The sequence below is a fragment of the Dasypus novemcinctus genome, chromosome 18 (assembly GCF_030445035.2).
Source record: "Dasypus novemcinctus isolate mDasNov1 chromosome 18, mDasNov1.1.hap2, whole genome shotgun sequence".
NCBI classification, from domain to species: Eukaryota; Metazoa; Chordata; class Mammalia; order Cingulata; family Dasypodidae; genus Dasypus; species Dasypus novemcinctus.
In genome coordinates, this window is record NC_080690.1 from 64,163,970 (window position 1) to 64,183,346 (window position 19,377).

The 19,377-nt window shown below is 40.2% G+C and overlaps 1 protein-coding gene and 1 pseudogene across 6 annotated transcripts in view; both read left to right on the forward strand.

Annotated features, from left to right (window-relative positions):
• The window catches only part of LOC101431279 (zinc finger protein 45), a 107,709-nt gene that overhangs the window by 50,698 nt on the left and 37,634 nt on the right, over nucleotides 1-19,377 (forward strand). The window contains exons 3-5 of one of the 6 annotated variants that reach the window (XM_058280354.2): nucleotides 10,986-11,090; nucleotides 11,510-11,803; nucleotides 14,760-14,829. In XM_058280354.2, coding sequence (XP_058136337.1) covers nucleotides 11,762-11,803; nucleotides 14,760-14,829 — 112 coding nt within the window. In that variant the 5' untranslated portion in view covers nucleotides 10,986-11,090; nucleotides 11,510-11,761. Of the gene's footprint in view, nucleotides 1-10,985; nucleotides 11,091-11,509; nucleotides 11,804-14,759; nucleotides 14,830-17,367; nucleotides 18,215-19,377 lie in introns of those variants that run through there. The other 5 variants (XM_058280357.2, XM_071209306.1, XM_071209308.1 and 2 more) reach the window with 5 other exon arrangements.
• On the forward strand, nucleotides 1,544-2,378 carry LOC101435492 (zinc finger protein 664-like; annotated as a pseudogene).

Genomic DNA, 19,377 nt, shown 5'->3' on the forward strand with positions numbered 1-19,377 from the left:
CCCGCCCCAGTTGTCTGTTCTCTGTGTCTATTTGCTGTGTGTTCTTCTTTATGTCCACTTCTGTTGTTGTCAGTGGCATGGGAATCTGTGTTTCTTTTTGTTGTGTCATCTTGCTGTGTCAACTCTCCATGTGTGCAGCACCATTCTTGGGCAGGCTGTACTTTCTTTCCTGCTGGGCAGCTCTCCTTACGGGGCGCACTCCTTGTGCGTGGGGCTCCCCTATGTGGGGGGCACCCCTGCGTGGCAGGGTACTCCTTGCATGCATCAGCACTGCACATGGGCCAGCTCCACACGGGTCAAGGAGGCCCTGGGTTTGAACCATGGACCTCCCATGTGGTAGACAGATGCCCTATCCACTGGGCCAAGTCCGCTTCCCATAGTTACCTTTTTATTATTGATTTGGAGCTTAATTTCACTGAAATCAGAGAATTACTGTGTATTATTTCAATTATAGGAAATGTGTTATTAATTTATTTTTATGGCTATTGATTTATTTTTATGGCTATTGATTTATTGGCCCAGGATATATTCTCTTTTTGTAAACATTTATCTGTTTTTCTTTGTAGATCTCTCAGTTTTTGCTTGAACTATTTGAGTATATTTATTAGGTTCATAAAAATGAAGATTTGTGTTACATTCTTTGAGAAATAAATTTTTATCATTTTGATGTGTCCCTCAATATCTTTAGTGTTGCTTCTTTATTTAAATCCAACTTTGGACCTGTGAGGTGTCCCTTGAGGAGAGGGCGGGTGGGTGCGTGGAGCCTGCAGCCTGGGGCGCTCAAGTCCCTCACTAGGATGCCTTCCGTCCCAGCCCAGCCTGAAGAGCATTGCACTCAGGTGTGGAGGAACCCTTCCCGCTCCCAGCGCAGAATGCTGCTGCCACTGGACTCCATTGTTTGACCATAACAAGGGCTGACTTCTCACCCAGATCTGCAAAACCAAGTGCTACATCTTCCTGGAAGATAAGAGATCTTCATTCTCAAGATAAAAAAGGAGACTGGAGTGATATCTATGTAGGGAATCTCAACAAGAAGGATTGATGAACCTGGAATCCAAGAAGCTTGCTTCCTGAAAGCGCTCCTTGTCTGATGTGTAGGAGGCCGAATGTCACACTGACTCTTCAGTTGGAGGCTGTAGGGCACCAAGACCAACAAGCAGTATCTCACCCTCAACTACAGGGGACACTGTACTGTCCTTTCTCTAGACGTGAGAAATACAAGATTATTCTACAAGAGGAAGATTCCAAGGGTTTAAAAACATAAAGGTTTGCTCCTTGGGAGCCCTTTTGGAATGTTGACAACTCAGGATTTAAAGGAAAGTTCTGTGTTAATGAGTTGCAGAATTCACGTGCAAGTAAATGTCACTTTATAACTAGTAATAATACTGAGTGAGAAACACTATGCAGGAAGAAACTTTCCATAGAAAGACAGGCAGAGAAAAGCTTAGGCCAACCTTAAATTTATGTAACAGAGCAAGCCTGAGATAAACTGCCAAAATGGCCAAATAAGAGACTTTATGAAATAGCAATCCTGTAACTATAGTAGTTGTAAGGAAAATTTCTCATCTAAATCACCATATCAAATAGGAAAAATGATTTACAAGTGCCCCATGTGTAGGAAATTCTTCTCTGAGCGAGCAGATCTTTTTATGCACCAGAAAATCCACACAGCTGAGAAGCCCCATAAACGTGACAAGTGTGATTGATAAGGGTTTCTTCCATATATTAGAACTTCATAATCATTGGAAAGACCACACAGGAGAGAAGGTTTATAAATGTGATGATTGAGGTAAGGATTTTAGTACCATAACAAAACTGAATAGACATAAGAAAATTCACACAGTGGAGAAACCCTATAAATGTTATGAGTGTGGCAAAGCCTTCAATTGGAGCTCACATCTTCAGATTCATATGAGAGTTCATACCATGAGAAACCCTACGTCTGTAATGAGTGTGGAAGGGGCTTTAGTAATAGTTCAAACCTTTGATGCATCAGAGAGTCTACATAGGAGAGAAACCCTTCAAATGTGAAGAGTGTGGTAAGGCCTTTAGGCATACTTCAAGCCTTTGCATGCGTCAGAGAGTCCACACAGGAGAGAAACCCTATAAATATTATGAATGGGGTAAGGCTTTCAGTCAGAGTTTGAGCCTTTGCATTCATCAGAGAGAAACCCTATAGGTGTTGTGGATGTGGTAAGGCCTTCAGTCAGAGTTCAAGTCTTTGCATCCATCAGAGAGTCCACACTGGAGAGAAACCTTTTAAATGTGATGAGTGTGGAAAGGCCTTCAGTCAGAGTACAAGCCTTTGCATCCATCAGAGAGTCCACACAAAGGAGAGAAACCATCTCAAAATATCAGTTATATATAAATTTTGCTAAAAGGTAAATCTTAAAACCTGTAAGTGCCACTTGGAAGGAAATCCTATAAATACCCACATTGACCCAAAAAATACTTACAGCAATCCCTAACAGAACATTCTTTTTGAAGAGGTATATATGGTTGATTTTTTAATTCATGCCAAGTATGTTCCACAACTTGACTTTGAATACAAAATCCCTTTGAATATCAGCCCAAAACAGGGGTGTCAAGGTTCCGGTCATGCATATATGTTTCCTGGGATTCTGGCACTGTCCCTCAGTAGTTGAAGTACTACATAAAAAATCATGTGCCCAACCTCCTGAGCCATCTTCCATTTACTCTTTACTTGAAAATTAGCCCAAACACCTTCCCCTTTAGGAGCTTGTGCCCTTCCTTGCTCTTAATTCAAGCATACTGGTTAATGCAGTTGAAATGGACAACTCCCACTAAGATAGTGTTCTGGTATTTCTGAAGTTACCACTTAATTCAGCTCCTATGTATCTTTCTGTGTTTTCTATTATTTCTGAGCCCACTTTATATGTCCTCAAAGTACCCTTAAATATCCACCCCTTCCTAGATGGCACTGAATTTCATTTTAGGTTTTAGGTGACTCATAATACATTCACTTGGCCTATTAGAGAAGTCATTGGCAGGCATACATGTCCTTGTACTTTACTTGAGCCATTTTTCTAATTTTGTGATTCTGCTAATCACTGTGTCTCTGAATTAGACTTATTTTCTAGTGGTTACATCATATATTTTTAACTTGATTGTTTTGGAAATAGCTGAATGTAAATAGCAGGGAGGAAGAAGCAAGCAAAGTTAGAACTTTTCTCTACCCCAAATTGGCCTCTTGGGCTCCTTTGTACCGTATAGGAGCTCCTTATCTGGCTAGGGGGGACCTTTAAGTGGATGGTAGAGGAGCCTCTACTAATATGTAGTCTTTGTTTCTGTAATTTGGGCAATAATGTGTAGAAGTCCTCTATGCCACTTCATTGAGGATTATGTATCAATTCCTTTTTAAGCATAATTGTCTATTGTTAATCCATCATTCTTTTCTTTCTTCATTCATTCAACAAGTATTTATTGAATGCCTCCTCTGTGCCAGGCACTGTGCTAGGTGCTGGGAATACCACTGAATAAGACAGACAAGGTCCCTGCTGTCATGGAGTTTACTTCTGGTGGAGGAGATGGTTAATAATCAAGTAAACAAATAAATAATGTAGTTTGAGATAGTGATCAAAGTGCTATGAAGAACATAAAATAGGGTGGTGATTTAGAGTGGTGGGGTGGGGTAGGGGTGGGACACCATTAGATAGCAGTCAGGGAAGGCCTTTCTGAGGGATGGCATTGGAGCCAAGACTGGAAGGATAATAAGCACCAGGTGGCAGAACACCAAGGTCTGAGCCAGGGAGGACTTGCTGGTGCATTGAAGGAAGAGAAGGCCAGGCGGCTGGACTGTAGTGAACAATGGGGAGCGGGATTGGTACTGGGTTGCTCGGTATCTTTTTATAGGCTTTTTTTTTTTTCTTTTTCTTTTGCTGGATTGATATTAAAAACTCATGTGGAGGAACTCAAGGAATTTTTAGAAGACCAAAGGTCCCCAATGACAAGAACAAAAAGCGACTGATTTTTAACTTTGTTTCTCTTCTCATTCCTATTTTCACTGATTTCCCGCATGTAGTCCTTTTGCTCAGGAAGTCTATGGGGAAATTAAGGATCTCTGAAGCTCTGAAATGGGTGATCAGGTTAGTGATGTCTGTCAGCCATCCAAGAGGTTGGAAAATGAACTAAAAATATTCATTGAAATACTGAAAGTTTGCTTTTCTCTCTTTATTTGAATTATTTTTTTCTGTTTTGCTGGAAGGGGTTTTTGTGTAACTAAAACCTCAACACATAAAGGAGATTCTAAAAGGAGGACATGATTCAATGGGCGGGCCATGAAACTAGAGATGGAATTTTGAGGGTGAATTTAATCCTCAAAATTTTAATCCAGACATCTTTCCTAATAAGCCTTTGATAAGTCACTTCACATACATTTCCTCCTTTGGAAAAAGAGAGGGTTGGCTTAGTTATTTAATAAAGCCCCTTCCAGGCCTGAATTCTGAGACTCTGATTTACTGTAGTGTCTTATCACTCTTTCGTGTCACAGTAGTGTGGAGCATTAGAGAAAGCCTAGACTTTTAGTTGATAGAGAGCCAGTTGAAATATCATTGAATTTTAGAGTTAGGAAAAATTGGTTTGATTTCTAGCTTTACAGTATGTGAGCTTGGGCAAATTGCTTAATCTTTGAGTCTAGTTTTCTCACTTTCCAAAATGAGGATATTAGGCTAATGATTTCTAAGTTTCCAGCTAGTCCTAGAGTTCTATATTTCTACATAGTTGAATTATTTTATCATGCTGTTGCTGGGGAATATGACTAACACTTTTTAAGCTACTAATTTTATGTCAAGCTTTAAAGTCCGTAATTATTATCTTTGGGAAATATTATTTGACCTACAGTATGTCCAAATCAATTTAATAAAATCACTTTATAACAGGGGAAAAAATCCAACTTTGTCCAATTTTTAAAATTGATTTTTAATAATTGTGAGGCAATCTGAGGCCTGGCATGGTATTATCTTTCTCCAGAGAGATTTTAATTTTCTTCTGCAGATGCCTGAGGGAATTAGCAATACCGGATCATGTTAATATAACTTCAGGGATAAAGACGATTTGGAGCTTAGCTTCAGTCGCTGCTAGGGAGTCTACTTTCCCTTCACCCTTAATCATTGATTTCAGACCTTTAGACTTGTTTTTTTCCCCTAAGTTAAAAGCAAGTGTTTGTTTTGTATGAAAAAAATTATGGAATACTAATCACATATCGATTTGCCAGTTGCACTGAGTAATTATTGTTCATATACTATAATGTTTTTATTTTACATTTATTTGGTCTACTCCAGCTCTTTTTTTGGCTACTATTTGCATGGAATACCTTTTTCTGACTTTTCATTTTTAACCTGGTTGTGTCCTTACATCTGAGGTGGGTCTCTTGTAGACAACATATAGATGGCTGATATTTTTTTATCCATTTTTTCAGTCTATGTCTTTTGATTGGGGAGTTTAATTCATTAACATTTAGTGTTATTGCTGTAAAGGCATTACTCACTTCATCCATTTTGTCCTTTGGCTCTCTATTGTCATATCTATTGTTTGTCTTCTTATCCTTTAGTTTACCCTTCCTAATAATCTTCATTCCTAAACACTTCTCCAAATCTCTCACCCTTATTTTTTTCCTTTCAGACTGCAGCACCCCCTTTAGTATCTCTTACAAATTTGGTCTTTTGGTAACATATTCTCAGTTTTTGTTTTTGAAGACTTTGAACTCACCCTCATTTTTGAAGGACAGCTTTGCCAGATATTGAATTCTTGACTGACAATTTTTTTCTTTCAGTACCTTAAATACATCAGACCACTTTCTTTTCACCTCCATGGTTTCTGATGAGAGGTCAGCAGTTAATCTTATAGAGTTTCCCTTGTATATGATGCTTTGCTTTTCTCTTGCTGCTTTCAGAATCCTCTTTATCTCTGATATTTGTCACTCTAAATAGTAGGTGTCTTGGGGTAGGTCTATTCGGATTTATTCTGTTTGGAGTGCATTGTCCTTGGATACTGATATTTATGTCCTTCATAAGGGTTGGGGGGAAGCGGACTTGGCCCAGTGGTTAGGGCATCTGTCTACCACATGGGAGGTTCGTGGTTCAAACCCCGGGCCTCCTTGACCCATGTGCAGCTGGCCCATGCACAGTGCTGATGAATGCAAGGAGTGCCGTGCCATGCAGGGGTGTCCCTGCATAGGGGAGCCCCATGAGCAAGCAGTGCTCCCTGTAAGGAGAGCAGCCCAGGGTGACAGAAAGTGAAGCCTGCCTAGGAATGGTGCTGCCCACATGGAGAGCTGACACAATGAAAAGAAACACAGATTCCCATGTTGCTGACAACAACAGAAGCAGACAAAGAAGAAGATGCAGCAAATAGACACAGAGAACAGACAACGGGGGTGGGGAGGAAGGGGAGAGAAATAAATAAATAAATCTTTAAAAAAAATAAGGGTTGGGAAGTTTTTGACCATTATTTCCTCAAATATTCTTTCTGCCCTTTTTCCATTCTCTTTTCCTTCTGGAACACCAATAATGTGAATGTTTGTGCATTTCACGTTGTCATTCAGTTCCCTGAGACTCTGTTCCATTTTTTCCATTTCTCTTCTCTTTCTGTTCTCCTATCTTTTCCAGTTCAGATATTGTCTTCAGAATCACCAATTCTGTCTTTGAGCCATTCAAATCTGCTTTTTTGTGCCACTAGAGTATCCAGCATCATGTCTTTCCCATAAGATCTGTTAATTTTCTTCGCAGGCTTTCAAATTGTTCTTTATGCTCTACGAGTGTCGTCTTCTTTTTTTTTTTTTTGTAAATGGTTTCAGGCACCTCTGCCTTCCCCCAATATTTCTTTCTTTTTTTTCCCTAAGATTTATTTATTTATTTCTCTGTCCTTCCCTCCCCAACCCTGGTCACCGGTTCTCTGTGTCTATCTGCTGCATCTTCTTTGTCCACTTCTGTTGTTGTCAGTGGCAGGGGAATCTGTGTTTCTCTTTTGTTGCATCATCTTATTGTCAGTTCTCCGTGTGTATGGTGCCACTCTTAGGCAGGCTGCACTCTCCTTCGCACTGGGAGGCTCTCCCTATGGGGCGCACTCCTTGCGCGTGGGGCTCCCCTATACGGGGGACAACCCTGCGTGGCTTGGCACTCCCTGCACACATCAGCACTGCACATGGGCCAGCTGCACACGGGTCAAGGAGGCCCGGGGTTTGAACCGCAGACCTCCCATTTGGTAGACAAACGCTCTAACCACTGGGCCAAGTCCGCTGCCTACCAGTGTCTTCTTAATATTCTTTATTTCTTTAGCCATATTTTCTTTAAATTCTTTGAAGTGATTTAGGAGAGTTGTGCGATTATCACTAATTTATTGTCTTAAATCCTGTATCTCTTCAGGATATTTGGTTTGTTCTTTTAGCTGGGCCATCTCTTCCTATTTTCTAGTACGGCTTGTAATTTTTTGCTGATGTCTAGACATCTGAATATGTTGGTGAATTTACTCTGATGGTGACTTTTTCTCTTTTGCTTTTATTTTTGGTTCAACTTATTCTAAGTCTTTTAAATTGCCCAGCTTAAGTTTTCAAATTTGGGCCAAGGACTCACTAGGGGGGGGTGCATATTTTCTCCCAGGGGTTGTATACAGAGAGTGTGAACAGTTTTTGTCCATGCAATTTCCAGACCAGTCAGCAGATGGGACTAATTAGCACACCTTTCCACACAGGTGTTTCGGTCTTGGCTTTCCTGTGTTCCTGTGTTGAATCTCCAGATCAGAGATTCAAAGTGAGCTCTGCTGGCCAAATTCACTGAAGAAAAGCATCCCAACCTCTGCTCCCTTTTCCCTTGAAACAGCTGACAGGGAGGAAGATGTCTGCTCCCCTCTCATTTGGCTGCAATGATCCCGGTGTTTTACTCCAGCTTCATATCTTGGGGGTGGGGGAGGGGAGCCCTTCCCAGCCACCATGGGGGCTTGGTAACTTGCATTTATCATTTCAGCTTCTTTGTCTCTCTATTCTTCATCATCCTGGGAGTTGTGTAGCACTGTCTTGGTCTGCTGACCCTAAAGCAGTTCCCTTGGATAGCTTTTGGCTCTTTGTTATTTTTGTGAGAGCATTCAGCTCTGCCTGGTAGTCCATGGCCATCTTCCCACAACCCTTTAGACTTTTTTCTTGAGGGGGGAAAAAGTTGGCTGTCTTAAAAAAAAATTCCTCAGAATGTTTTCTATCTTTTAAGCCATTGACAAAAACAAAACAAAGCAAAACATATTTGCTATTATTTCTTTGTTTTTCTATGTATAGCGAGTACTTATCCAGGATTTGAGGGGGGCCTCAGGCAGAGATTGCTCAAATATTTATAGTACTTCCCATGTAGTGTTCTTGTCAAAAAAGATGAACTTGAATCTAATCTAGTCTTTACGTCTAACTTCTAGTTGCAGAGAGAGAGAGAGAGAGAAAGAGAGAGAGAGAGAAAGTAATGACAGTACAAGGAATCAATCAGACCAATCCAGAATGTGGGAAATTCTTCATGACATCTGACTTTAACGAAAAGCATGAAAGAAAGGGGGAAAGGGGAAACATTTTGAGATCAAAAGAGATTCAAAAGACAATGAGAGGCAATGAATCAACCTGTTTGGCTATTGATTTAAACAAACTAGTTGTAAATGATATTTTGTGACAATTGAGAATTTTGAACAGGGTGTTAAATAATATTAAGGAATTTTTGTTATATCTAAGTATGAAAATGGTGGTGTGGTTATCTCAGAAAATGTCCTTATTTTTTTAGATACATATTTAAAGGGTAAATGACATGATAATAGGATTGACTTTAAAATGCAAAGAGAAAAGGAAGAAAAAGGCTGATAGATGAAGAAAGAGTGGCAAAATGTAACTAATTATTGAATCTGGGAAATGAGGCTATGGAACATTTTACTTCTCTTGATTTTTTTTTAACTTTCATTTTTAAAAAAGTTAAAAAAAATTAGTTTCTGCCTGGTAAAAAGTGGATAGCAAAACTGTATTTTTATCTGGTTTCCTGACCTGAGGCCTCAGCTCACCCCCTTTCCTTAAAGAATAGTGATGGACTCCCTAGTTTCAACTGGTTTCTCAAATCTTAAGATACCTCCACATATTTTTGATGGCAAGAGCAGGAAGTAACTTGTTGTGGGAAACTGGCTTACCTGTTTGTTATTGTAAATGTTACACCTGTTAAATGTAGCAGTTGTTAGATGTTGCAGTTGTTCCCTGTTATTGTAAATGATGTTGCAGTTCAGATAGCAAACAGCTGCTTAGGAGTTTCCCAATAAATGTGATGGGAAAACTAGGGTTGAGGCTCTCAGTTCCAGAAGTTGTGAGTCCCCTGGTTTGTTTCCCCTCTTGTGTCTCCATCTTTATTTCTGCATTGCCTTCCCTTCGAGCCAACCTACTGTGAGCTGAATGCAGCAGTACCTGATGTGTTTCCTTAATTTTTAAAGGAAAAGTTTTTTTCCCCCAAGATTTTATATAGGATAGACACCTTTTCATGCTATAATATTTTATCCAATTTCCTGCTAATGCAAGAAAATTAAAGCCAAGAAAAAAGGAGAGTTTATGCTGCTTCTCCTTCCTGTCCTACTCAATGTTTTTTTAAAAAATATACTTTTATTACAGAGGTTAACTTAAAAAACCACCACGCACATGTGTAAAATTCCCATACAACAACCTTTCATCAACACACCATGCCATTGTGGAACATTTGTTACAGATTTTGAGATAATATCACCAGACTTACCACTAACTATGGTCCATAGTATACACTTGGCATATTTTTTCCATACCCGCCTATTATTAACTCAGTTCATCTTTGGCAATGATGCAAGAATATTACAATATTGCTATTAACTATAGTCCATAAGTTAGATTAATTGTATTTTTCCCATCCTTCTCCACATTGCCACCACCCAGCAGTAGTGATATACATCCATTCTAGTTCATAGGAGGACATCCTTGCATTTGTAGTATTTTTTTTTTTTAAGATTTATTTTACTTATATATTTCTCTCCCTGCCTCATTGTTTGCACTCACTGTCTGCTCTCTGTGTCTGCTTGTATTCTTTTCAGGAGGCACTGGGAACCAAAGTCAGGACCTCCCATCTGGGAGGGAGGCACCCAATTGCTTGAGCCACATCCACTCCCTGCTTGTTGTGTCTCTCATTGTGTCTCCTTGTTGCATCACCTTGTTCCATCAGCTTACTGCGCCAGCCTGTCGTGTCAGCTTGTGTCTTGCTTGTCTTCTTTAGGAGGCACTGGGAATTCAACCCAGAACTTCTCCTGGTAGGTGGGTACCTAACTGCTTGAGCCACATCTGCTTCCTACATTTGTACTATTAACCACAATTCTTATCCACCTCTGGGTTCACTGTGTTATTCAGTCCCTATATTATTCTCTAGCTTTCTTTCAAGTGACATTTACATCCCTAGGCAATCCTTTGCAGCCACAATCCCATTTAAAAACCAGCTGCTACTCACTATAATGTGTTATCAACTCTACCCATTTCCACACATTTACAGTCAAGTTAATTAAAACTTCTACATACATTAGCCATCAGTACTCCTACACAGTGCTCCTTTTATCTCCTAATGACCTATTCTCTAGGTTTTTACTTCATGTGTTTATTCTTCATATTTAGTTCACATTAGTGGGACTACACAGTATTTGTCCTTTTGTATCTGGCTTAGGTCACTTAGCATTTTATCTTCAAGATTTGTCTGTGTTATCGTGTGTCCCAGTTTCTTCTTACTGCAGCATAGTATTCCACCGTATGTATATATTACGTTGTTTATTCATTCATTTGTTGATGGACATGGGTTGTTTCCATCTTTTGGCAATTGTGAATAATGCCACTATCAATATCTGTGTGCAGATGTCTGTTTCAGAGTTTTCTTCTAGATTCCTAGCAGAGGAATTGCTGGATCATATAGCAGTTCTATGTTCAGCTTTCTGAAGAACCACCAAACCATATTCCACAGAGGCGGCACCATTTTACAATCCCACCAACAGTGAAGAAGTGTTCCTATTTCTCCTCATCCTCTCCAGCACTTAAAAAAAAAATAACAGCTATTCTATGCTGTGAGGTATTTCACTATTGTTTTGATTTGCATTTCCCTAATAGATTGTGACAGTGAACACTTTTTGATGTGCTTTCTGGCCATTTGTATTTCCTCTTTGGAGAAATGTCTATTTAAGTCTTTTACCCATTTTTAAATTGGCTTGCTTGCTCTTTTGTTGTTGAATTGTATGATCTCTTTGTATAGAATGGAAATCAAACCCTTACTGGGTATATGGTTTCCAAATATTTTCTCCCAGACTACTCAAACTCAATGTTTTTATCTCCTTTTTAGGAGTTCTTGGTCACAGGTAATCCAGGCCCAAGTAATTAAGAAGGCTTGTCCAGGGCACCTCAGCCCGATTCTTTTTTTAAGCTTTTTTTTTCCTTTTAGCTAACACATCGCAGTTCTTTATAACTTTTCCATTGCTTTCTTCATATTTCTAGCTTCTGTCATGTGTAACACAGAAAAAGTGAGAAACGCAGTTCTACAAAGCTCTACCAGCGCCAGTTAAAAGCATCGGACTCCACCTGGTAATTCCAACGAAAAGCTGCAGGCTGCCCGGAAGCTCAGCCCTACAAAGGATTCTGGGACATGTAGTCCCGACGCTCCCTGCGTACGCTCGACTGTGTCACCCCTTCCGCGCGGGATTCTGGGAAATGTAATCCAGGTGTTCCGCGCAATAAAAGGCGGTTCTGATGCGGGAGTGTGGACTCGCGGCCTTCTTTCCTCTCCGGCGGGTGAGCGAACCCTGGGACCCCGTAACCCCTTTAAAATGTTGTGGTCTGGTCGTGGGCTCGCAGGGCCGGGCCGTGGACCCCGGGGAAAAGAAACTCGCTGGCGGCAGAGGGTGGGGTTGAGGGGTAGGGGGCTGCCGCGTGCGCTGCTCTGGCTCAGCGTCTTGGCGTGTGGGGCGGTTCTTGCGTCCCGGGGTTGGGGGCGCCCCGTTTGGTGCAGGGCTTGCAGTGGACTTGATGGGTTGCCCCGCGCTCGGCTGTCCAATCCGCTCGCAGGCTCTGCCACTTGCTAGCGGTAGAATGTTGAGCGAGAACTTCCTCTCTTTATGCCTCAGTTTCCTCTGCTGTGAATGGGGGCCATTCGAAATACCTACCTAATGCATTTGTTTTGAGGAGTAGTGAGATAGGATGAGTAAAATGTTTAGAACACGCAGGCACCTGGCAAAGTGCTGGCTGTGAATACTATTTATAATACTCTTATAATAGCACTGTCTTCTGGAAGCCCCTCAAAGTTTCCCCTGGCCCTGCTTTCTGATCCCTGCAGAAAAAGGGACTGGTCTGGAACTATTTCTGACTGTTTTTGTTTTTTTTTTTCCTTCGAAAAGACACCCTCACATAGCATTTGGCGCTATCCTTTGTGGATTATCCCGGACCACAAACAAGGTCGTGGTATCTCCCGGTGTCTTTTCTGTCCCTGTCCAGACTTCTTAAAAAGGGCTTTAGAGAGAAGGAGGGAATGAACCTGGGATCCTGGTAGCAGAGCCCGACCGTGATGGAACTTAGCACTCTTCTCTTCCTGGTGGGAGAAAGTATTTCACTCATTAGCAAATGTTTCTCCTACAGAGGTGTTCAGATACTGTGGAATAATTAGAAGAATAAGTGGAACCAGGACTGGGTATGAGTAATAGTAGTAACAGTGTATTAGCCAAAGGGGTGCTGATGTAAAGTATCAGAACTCCCCTGGTTCTTATAAAGGGTATTTATTTGGCATAGAAGCTTATAGTTACCAGGCCCTAAAGAGTCCAGCTCAAGGTACCGTAAGAGGGACTTTCTCATCCAAAATCATTGGCCACATGTTGGAGTAAGGTGGCAGGTGCGTCAGCCGGGGTTCAGCCTGCAGAGGCTTCGTGGTCCCAGCTTCTTTCAATCTCAGCTGTAGGTTGGCATAATACTCATCTCTCTCCCTGGGGCTTCTTTCTGGAGTCAGCTGCTCAGGTCTCTTTACAAGGTTAGCTGTAGACTATCAGGCTCATCTTTCACATTTCTGTCTCTCTTCCTCTGTGTTGTTCTTTTCTGTGTGTTTACTTCTGTGTGAACATCTGTTTTATCCCCAAGGGGGCTGGGATTTGATGCTGAGTCACACTCTAATAACACAGTTGGATCAGAGCCCTAATTTTTTTTTAAGATTTTATTTTATTTATTTCTCTCCCCTCCCCCCCTCCAGCCCCAGTTGTCTGTTCTCTGTGTCTGTTTGCTGTGTGTTCTTCTTTGTCCACTTCTGTTGTTGTCAGCGGCACAGGAATCTGTGTTTCTTTTTGTTGCGTCATCTTGCTGTGTCAGCTCTCTGTGTGTGTGTCGCCATTCCTGGGCAGGCTGCACTTTCTTTCTCGCTGGGCGGCTCTCCTTATGGGGCGCACTCCTTGTGCGTGGGGCTCCCCTATGCGGGGGACACCCCTGCGTGGCACAGCACTCCTTGCGCGCATCAGCACTGTGCATGGGCCAGCTCCACACGGGTCAAGGCAGCCCGGGGTTTGAACCTTGGACCTCCCATGTGGTAGACGGACGCCCTAACCACTGGGCCAAGTCCGCTTCCCGCCCTAATCTTAATATAATTTAATCAGACTTCTCAGCTGAACCTAATACAATCAAAGGGTTATCATGTCAGAGGACCCAACCAGTTACAAATATAATCTAGATTTCTTTTTGGAATTCATAAATAATATCAAACTGCTACAAATAGTTAGACATTGAGTGCTAGGTATCATTCTAAGGCCTTAAAAATTAATGCATTTAACCTTTGCAAAGGCCCTGTGAATTGAGTTCTTTTAATATGCCTACTTTACAGGTGGTGAAATGGAGAAAGAGCATAAGTTACTTATCTTAGGTCATACTGCTAGTTGGAGCACTGGGATTTAAGTCTAAAGTTTGTGTTCCTTATATTTTTTAATATCCTTGGACCCACAGTTTGGAATCCCAACATTGGAATTAGGAAACAAAATAGAAGTACAATCTATATACATATTTGAACAGAAATCGGGTTGGGGATGTAGGTTGGAACATTATAGAGGATTTTGAAAGCAAAGTTGGTGAGTTCAGACTTTTCTATAAAAATTTTGAAGTATTATCATTTGACTTGTTTTCAAACAGTACTTATAATTCATACTCTGATTATAGAAGGAATGTATGCTCATTGTAGGAATCCAGAAATAAAGATAAAAGTTAGAGATTACCCGTAATACCAAGCTATAGATAATGATTAACATTTTAATACATTTCTGTTTAGCCGTTTCTTAGTGTATATTCATCTATGCCTTATGGAGTCATCACACTGTTCATAGTGGATTTTACCCCCTTAATTCTTTACTATGGACATTTCCAAACATATCCACATGTAGAAAGTATAATATAATGAATCCCTGTGTCAACCCTACTTCAATCCTTGCTAATCTTTTTGCTTCTCTCCGCTTCCACACACATTTTTTTCCCCGAGTATTTTAAAGCACATCCAGATGTTGAGTCAGAAGGATTTGATTGTCATAAATTGTTTATATATGGAGACGAAGGGAGGGGAGATGTTAACAGCAACTCTAAGGTTTTCGTGCTTGGCAAATAGGAGAATGACACTTATGTGAGAAAGCTAGAAGGAGTTGCAATTAGGGAAGAAAGAATTTTCTTTGCTTCTTTGGAGTTGTGCTTGCCTCTGCCTTATAGCTCTTGGTTTCTATCTGTCTCCCTTTAGGCTGCTTGGACCTCATCACATTCTTCTCAGAGTGCCCAGCATGAATTGGCAGAAAGGAGTTATTCAGTGAGTAAGTGTGGCAGCTGGAAACAGGGTGCGACAGCTTGAGATTAGAGAGCAAAACAGAAAAACGATCCATATTGATATTCCTTGTCCTCTATCTCACTTACTTTTGGTGGGTTGTAGAATCCACCAGCTTTTCATAATATTCAAAAGTTGATGTACAATTATGGGTAATGTCATAATTTTCCACCAATTTCCATGAAGCAAATTGATGTTAATATTCAATTTTTTTGTTATTGCATGGGGATTATAACAGGAATGATGATAACAGCTAATATTTGTTGGATGCTTCTTGTGACCTAGAGAATTTCCAATGCTTTCCATGCCCTAGCTCATTTATTTTTCATAGTAGCCCTGTTATTCTTATTTTAAAGGTGAAGAAACAGACATAGGCAAATTCATTGAATAAATGACTTGGTGGCACATTCAGCAAGGAACAAAATGAGGCTAGATTTGACGCCTGTCTTTAGTATTTAATAAATAACGAGGTAAATTTGGGCAACTTACTTAACCTTTGTGTTGCCTCAGTTTACTTACTTGTAAAGTAGGAATACTATCAATGCCTACCTCCTAAAGTTTTTGTGAAGATTAGAAGAGATATGGCATGTAAATTGTTTGGAATAGTACCTGGCACATAGTAATCCCTCTATATATTACAGGTTAGAGTTTTTCTTTATATGCCACAGATGAGTGTACAACATGAAAAATACAAAATACTGAAAGAGCAAAATTACTTTCTTCTCCACCTTCCACTTTTTCTTTCAATACTTCCATTCTATCCATACATTTGAACAAAAGTAGTTTCTATAAATAACACTTATTTGATGTCTTTTGACTTTAGACCACCCCTGATTTCCCTGATTATATGATCTCTACTGTTTTAGAAACAGTCTAAGCCTGTGCTATCCAATATGGTAGCCATTAGCTGTGTGTAATTATGTTATAGACCAGTGATATCGACCAGACTCCGACTTTGAATAAAGTTCCAATTGAGAGCTTTATTAGCCACGTGGCAACTGCCTCATCCTACGCAGAGAGAGCAGCCCCGGGTCACCGGGGAAGTTTGCTTATATAGGCCTTTAGGTTCAGGGCGGGGGGCAATAGCTCAGCAAACAAGCATGTACAGAAGCAGATGTTTGCGGTTATTTAAGTGCTGGGAATTTTATCAGGGGAGACAAGTGGTCGGGGAGTTCTTGTTATTTACAAGGGTCTGGGTCAGGTTGGTCTTTTGGCAGGGGCTGACGAGACTTTCTACAGGAGGAGGCCTTGAGATAAGGTTTTACAGTCAAGCAAGCTTGTTACAGAAGCGAGATATATGCGGTTAGGGGGCTGTGGAATTTTCCTCTGGTGGGGGTGGTCACAGGCTCCTATTTCTTCACAATTATTGAGCACTTGAAATGTGGCTAGTCCAGATTGAGATGTGCTGAAGTAGAAAAGACACAAAGGGTTTTAAAGATAGCATGAAAAAAGAATTCTTAGGAATTTTTATGTATCAATTACAAGTTGAAGTGATAATATTTTGAATATATTGGGTTAAATAAAATGTTATTAAAATTAAGCTTGTGTGTTTCTTTTTACCTTTTTTAATGTAACTACTAGAAAAATTTAACTTACATTTATAGCTTACATCATACTTCTGTTGAATAGCATTGGTCCAAAGGGAAGCTTTTCAATCTCTGAATTTGCTTCTGGGGGCATTTATAAGTCAATCTGCTGCTCCTTCCTTTGGAGAGAGCTCCAGGGTGTCTCAGAATGGGGAGAAGCAGAGCACTGGGAGTCAGAGGCCTCTTCCTGGCTTCCTGGGTGCCCTTGAGCATTTTCACTGACTTTTTTTTTGGTTCTACTATCTCTTTATTTTATTTTTTAAATGTTACAATAAAAAAATACAAGAGGTTCCCATATACCTCCAATCCCCCTCACCCCAATCCTCCCACATGAACAACCTCTTTCATCATTGTGGCACATTCACTGTATTTGGTGAATACATTTTGGAGCACTGCTGCACCACCTGGGTTATAGTTTACATTGTAGTTTATACTCTCCTCCAGTCCATTCAGTGGGTTATGGCAGGATATATAATGTCCAGCTTCTTGAGAGGCAATATGTAATAATGCAGTAGTTGTCAGATTTTGATCATATCAGAATCACTTGAGAACTTGGTGAAAAAAAAAAAAAAAAGAAGATGACCTAGGCCTTATCCTACTGCAATGAGCTGAGCTGCTTTAGTCTTCATTAGCTCTGCAGGTGATTCTGATGCACACCCATTTGAGAACCACTGCATAGGGGCTAAGAGCATGGAAGCAAGTTTCAGATTGCCTGGGCTCATTGCTTGGTGCATTATCCTGTCTGGGCAATGAAATGGTGAGTGAGGGAGATTAAAAAAATGCAGGTACCAGCAGCCCATTTCCACAGATTCTGATTTAATTCCTTGTGGATAAGCTATGTCTGCTGCTATAACTGTTATTGGCTGTATATAATGAATGGCCCTGGTTTCCTTGTGACTAAAATTAGGTGCTTAGACTTAATCTTTGTGCTTCTTCCAAAGCTGACAAACCTTGATTAGAATCACTTTTGTGAAGATTGGAGAGGAAGAGGCTCTTGCAAGTTGAGTTTACCTTCTTTTTTTGTCCTTAGGCAGTAAGGCAATTTGTTGGGGTTAGTAGAAAGGTTGCAGGTGAAAACCTCAAGTCTAGTCTGTCTGAAAAAATCTAGGGGATTCTTCCACCCTGTCCCTCCAGGGCTGTCTTTGACTAACGCCATTCAAATTGTGATCCAGCATCATTCTCACCTGGGATATTGTTAGAAGTGCAGATTCTTAGGTCCCATCCTTGACCTACTGATTTAGAATTTCTGGGGGTGGGATATAGGAACCTGTGCTTCAGAAGGATCTCCAGTTAATTCATTGGACAGTAAAATTTGAGTAGCACTGGGAGAGAGAACGGTCTCATGGCCTTTTTTTTCCCCTTTTTTGCACTTGAATTTCAGGCAATTTTACTTTTTTTTTTTAATATATATTTTTCATTAGAGAAGTTGTGAGTTTACAAAACAATCATGAATAATGTGCAGAATTTCCATATATAACCCTTCACCAACAGCTTACCTTGTGGTAGAACCTTTGTTACAGATTACTAAAGAACGTCATCAGGCTATTACTACTAACTATGGTCCATAGCAAACATTTGGTATAATTTTTCCACATACTCCCTAATAATACCATCTATATATTGTACATTTTGTTATAGTTCATGAAGGAACACTCGTGCTGTTAACCACAACCCATCTTCCACCACATGGTTCACTGTGTTATACAGTCTCATGCCTTGTACAGTCTATCCAAAGTGTACACTCAGTGGCTCTCACTTTGATCACAGAGTTGTGCAGTCATTGCCTCGGTAAGTTTTTTAATGTTTTCCGTAGTCCAAGAGAAAAAATCCCATACCCCCCTATTTTTGACTCAGCATTGATATAGTACCTTCTTTGACATTGATGCAAGAATATTACAGTATTGCTATTAACTATAGTCATAGGTTACATTAATTGTATTTTTCCCACGCATCACCATAATCTTACCACCTTGTAAATAGAGATGTACATTTGTTCTAGTTCATAGAAGAACAGTCTCGTATTTGTGCTATTAACTACAATCCTCATCCACTTCCGGTCCAAGTTCACCAAGTTACTCAGTCCCTAGATTATTCTTTCTTTCAATTGACATTTACATCTCTAGATTACCCCTTTTAGCCACAATCCCACTTATAAACCAGCTGTGTTAATTATGCTCACTATAATGTGTTACCATCATCACTGTATCCATTTCCACACTTTTACAGTCAAGCTAATTAAAAATTCTACATACATTAGCATCAGTCCCTCTTCTCAGCCCTCATCCTTTCTCCTAGTAGTAAGCTATACTCTAGGTTTAAACTTCATGTGTTTATTCTACGTATTTAGTTCATATTAGTGAGCCCATACACTGTCTTTTTGTGTCTGGCTTATTTCACCCGGCATAATGTCCTCAGGGTTCATCCATGTTATCATTTGTGTCCCAATTTTGCTTCTTGCAGAGGAATAATATTCCATTGTATGTATATACTACATGTTGTTTATCCATTCATTTGTTGATGGATGTGGGTTGTTTCTATCTTTTGGCAATTGTAAATAATGCCACTACGAGGATCAGTGGGCAAATGTCTGTTCGTGTCACTGTTTCCAGGTCTTCTGGATATATTCCTAGTAGAGGGATTGCCAGATCATAGGACATTTCTATATTTAGCTTCCTGAGGAACTGCCAGTCTTCCACAGAGGCTGCACCATTTTACCTTCCCACCAACAGTGAAATATTGTTCCTATTTCTCCACATCCTCTCTAGCACTTGTTGTTTTCTGGTTTTTTAATAGTGACCATTTTATGAAGTGTGACATGATATCTCATTGTAGTTTTGGTTTGCAGTTCCCTAATAGCTAGTGAAATTGAACATTTTTTCATGTGCTTTTTTGCTGTTTGTATTTTATCTTTGGAGAAATATTTATGTCTTTTGCCTATTTTTAAATTGTTT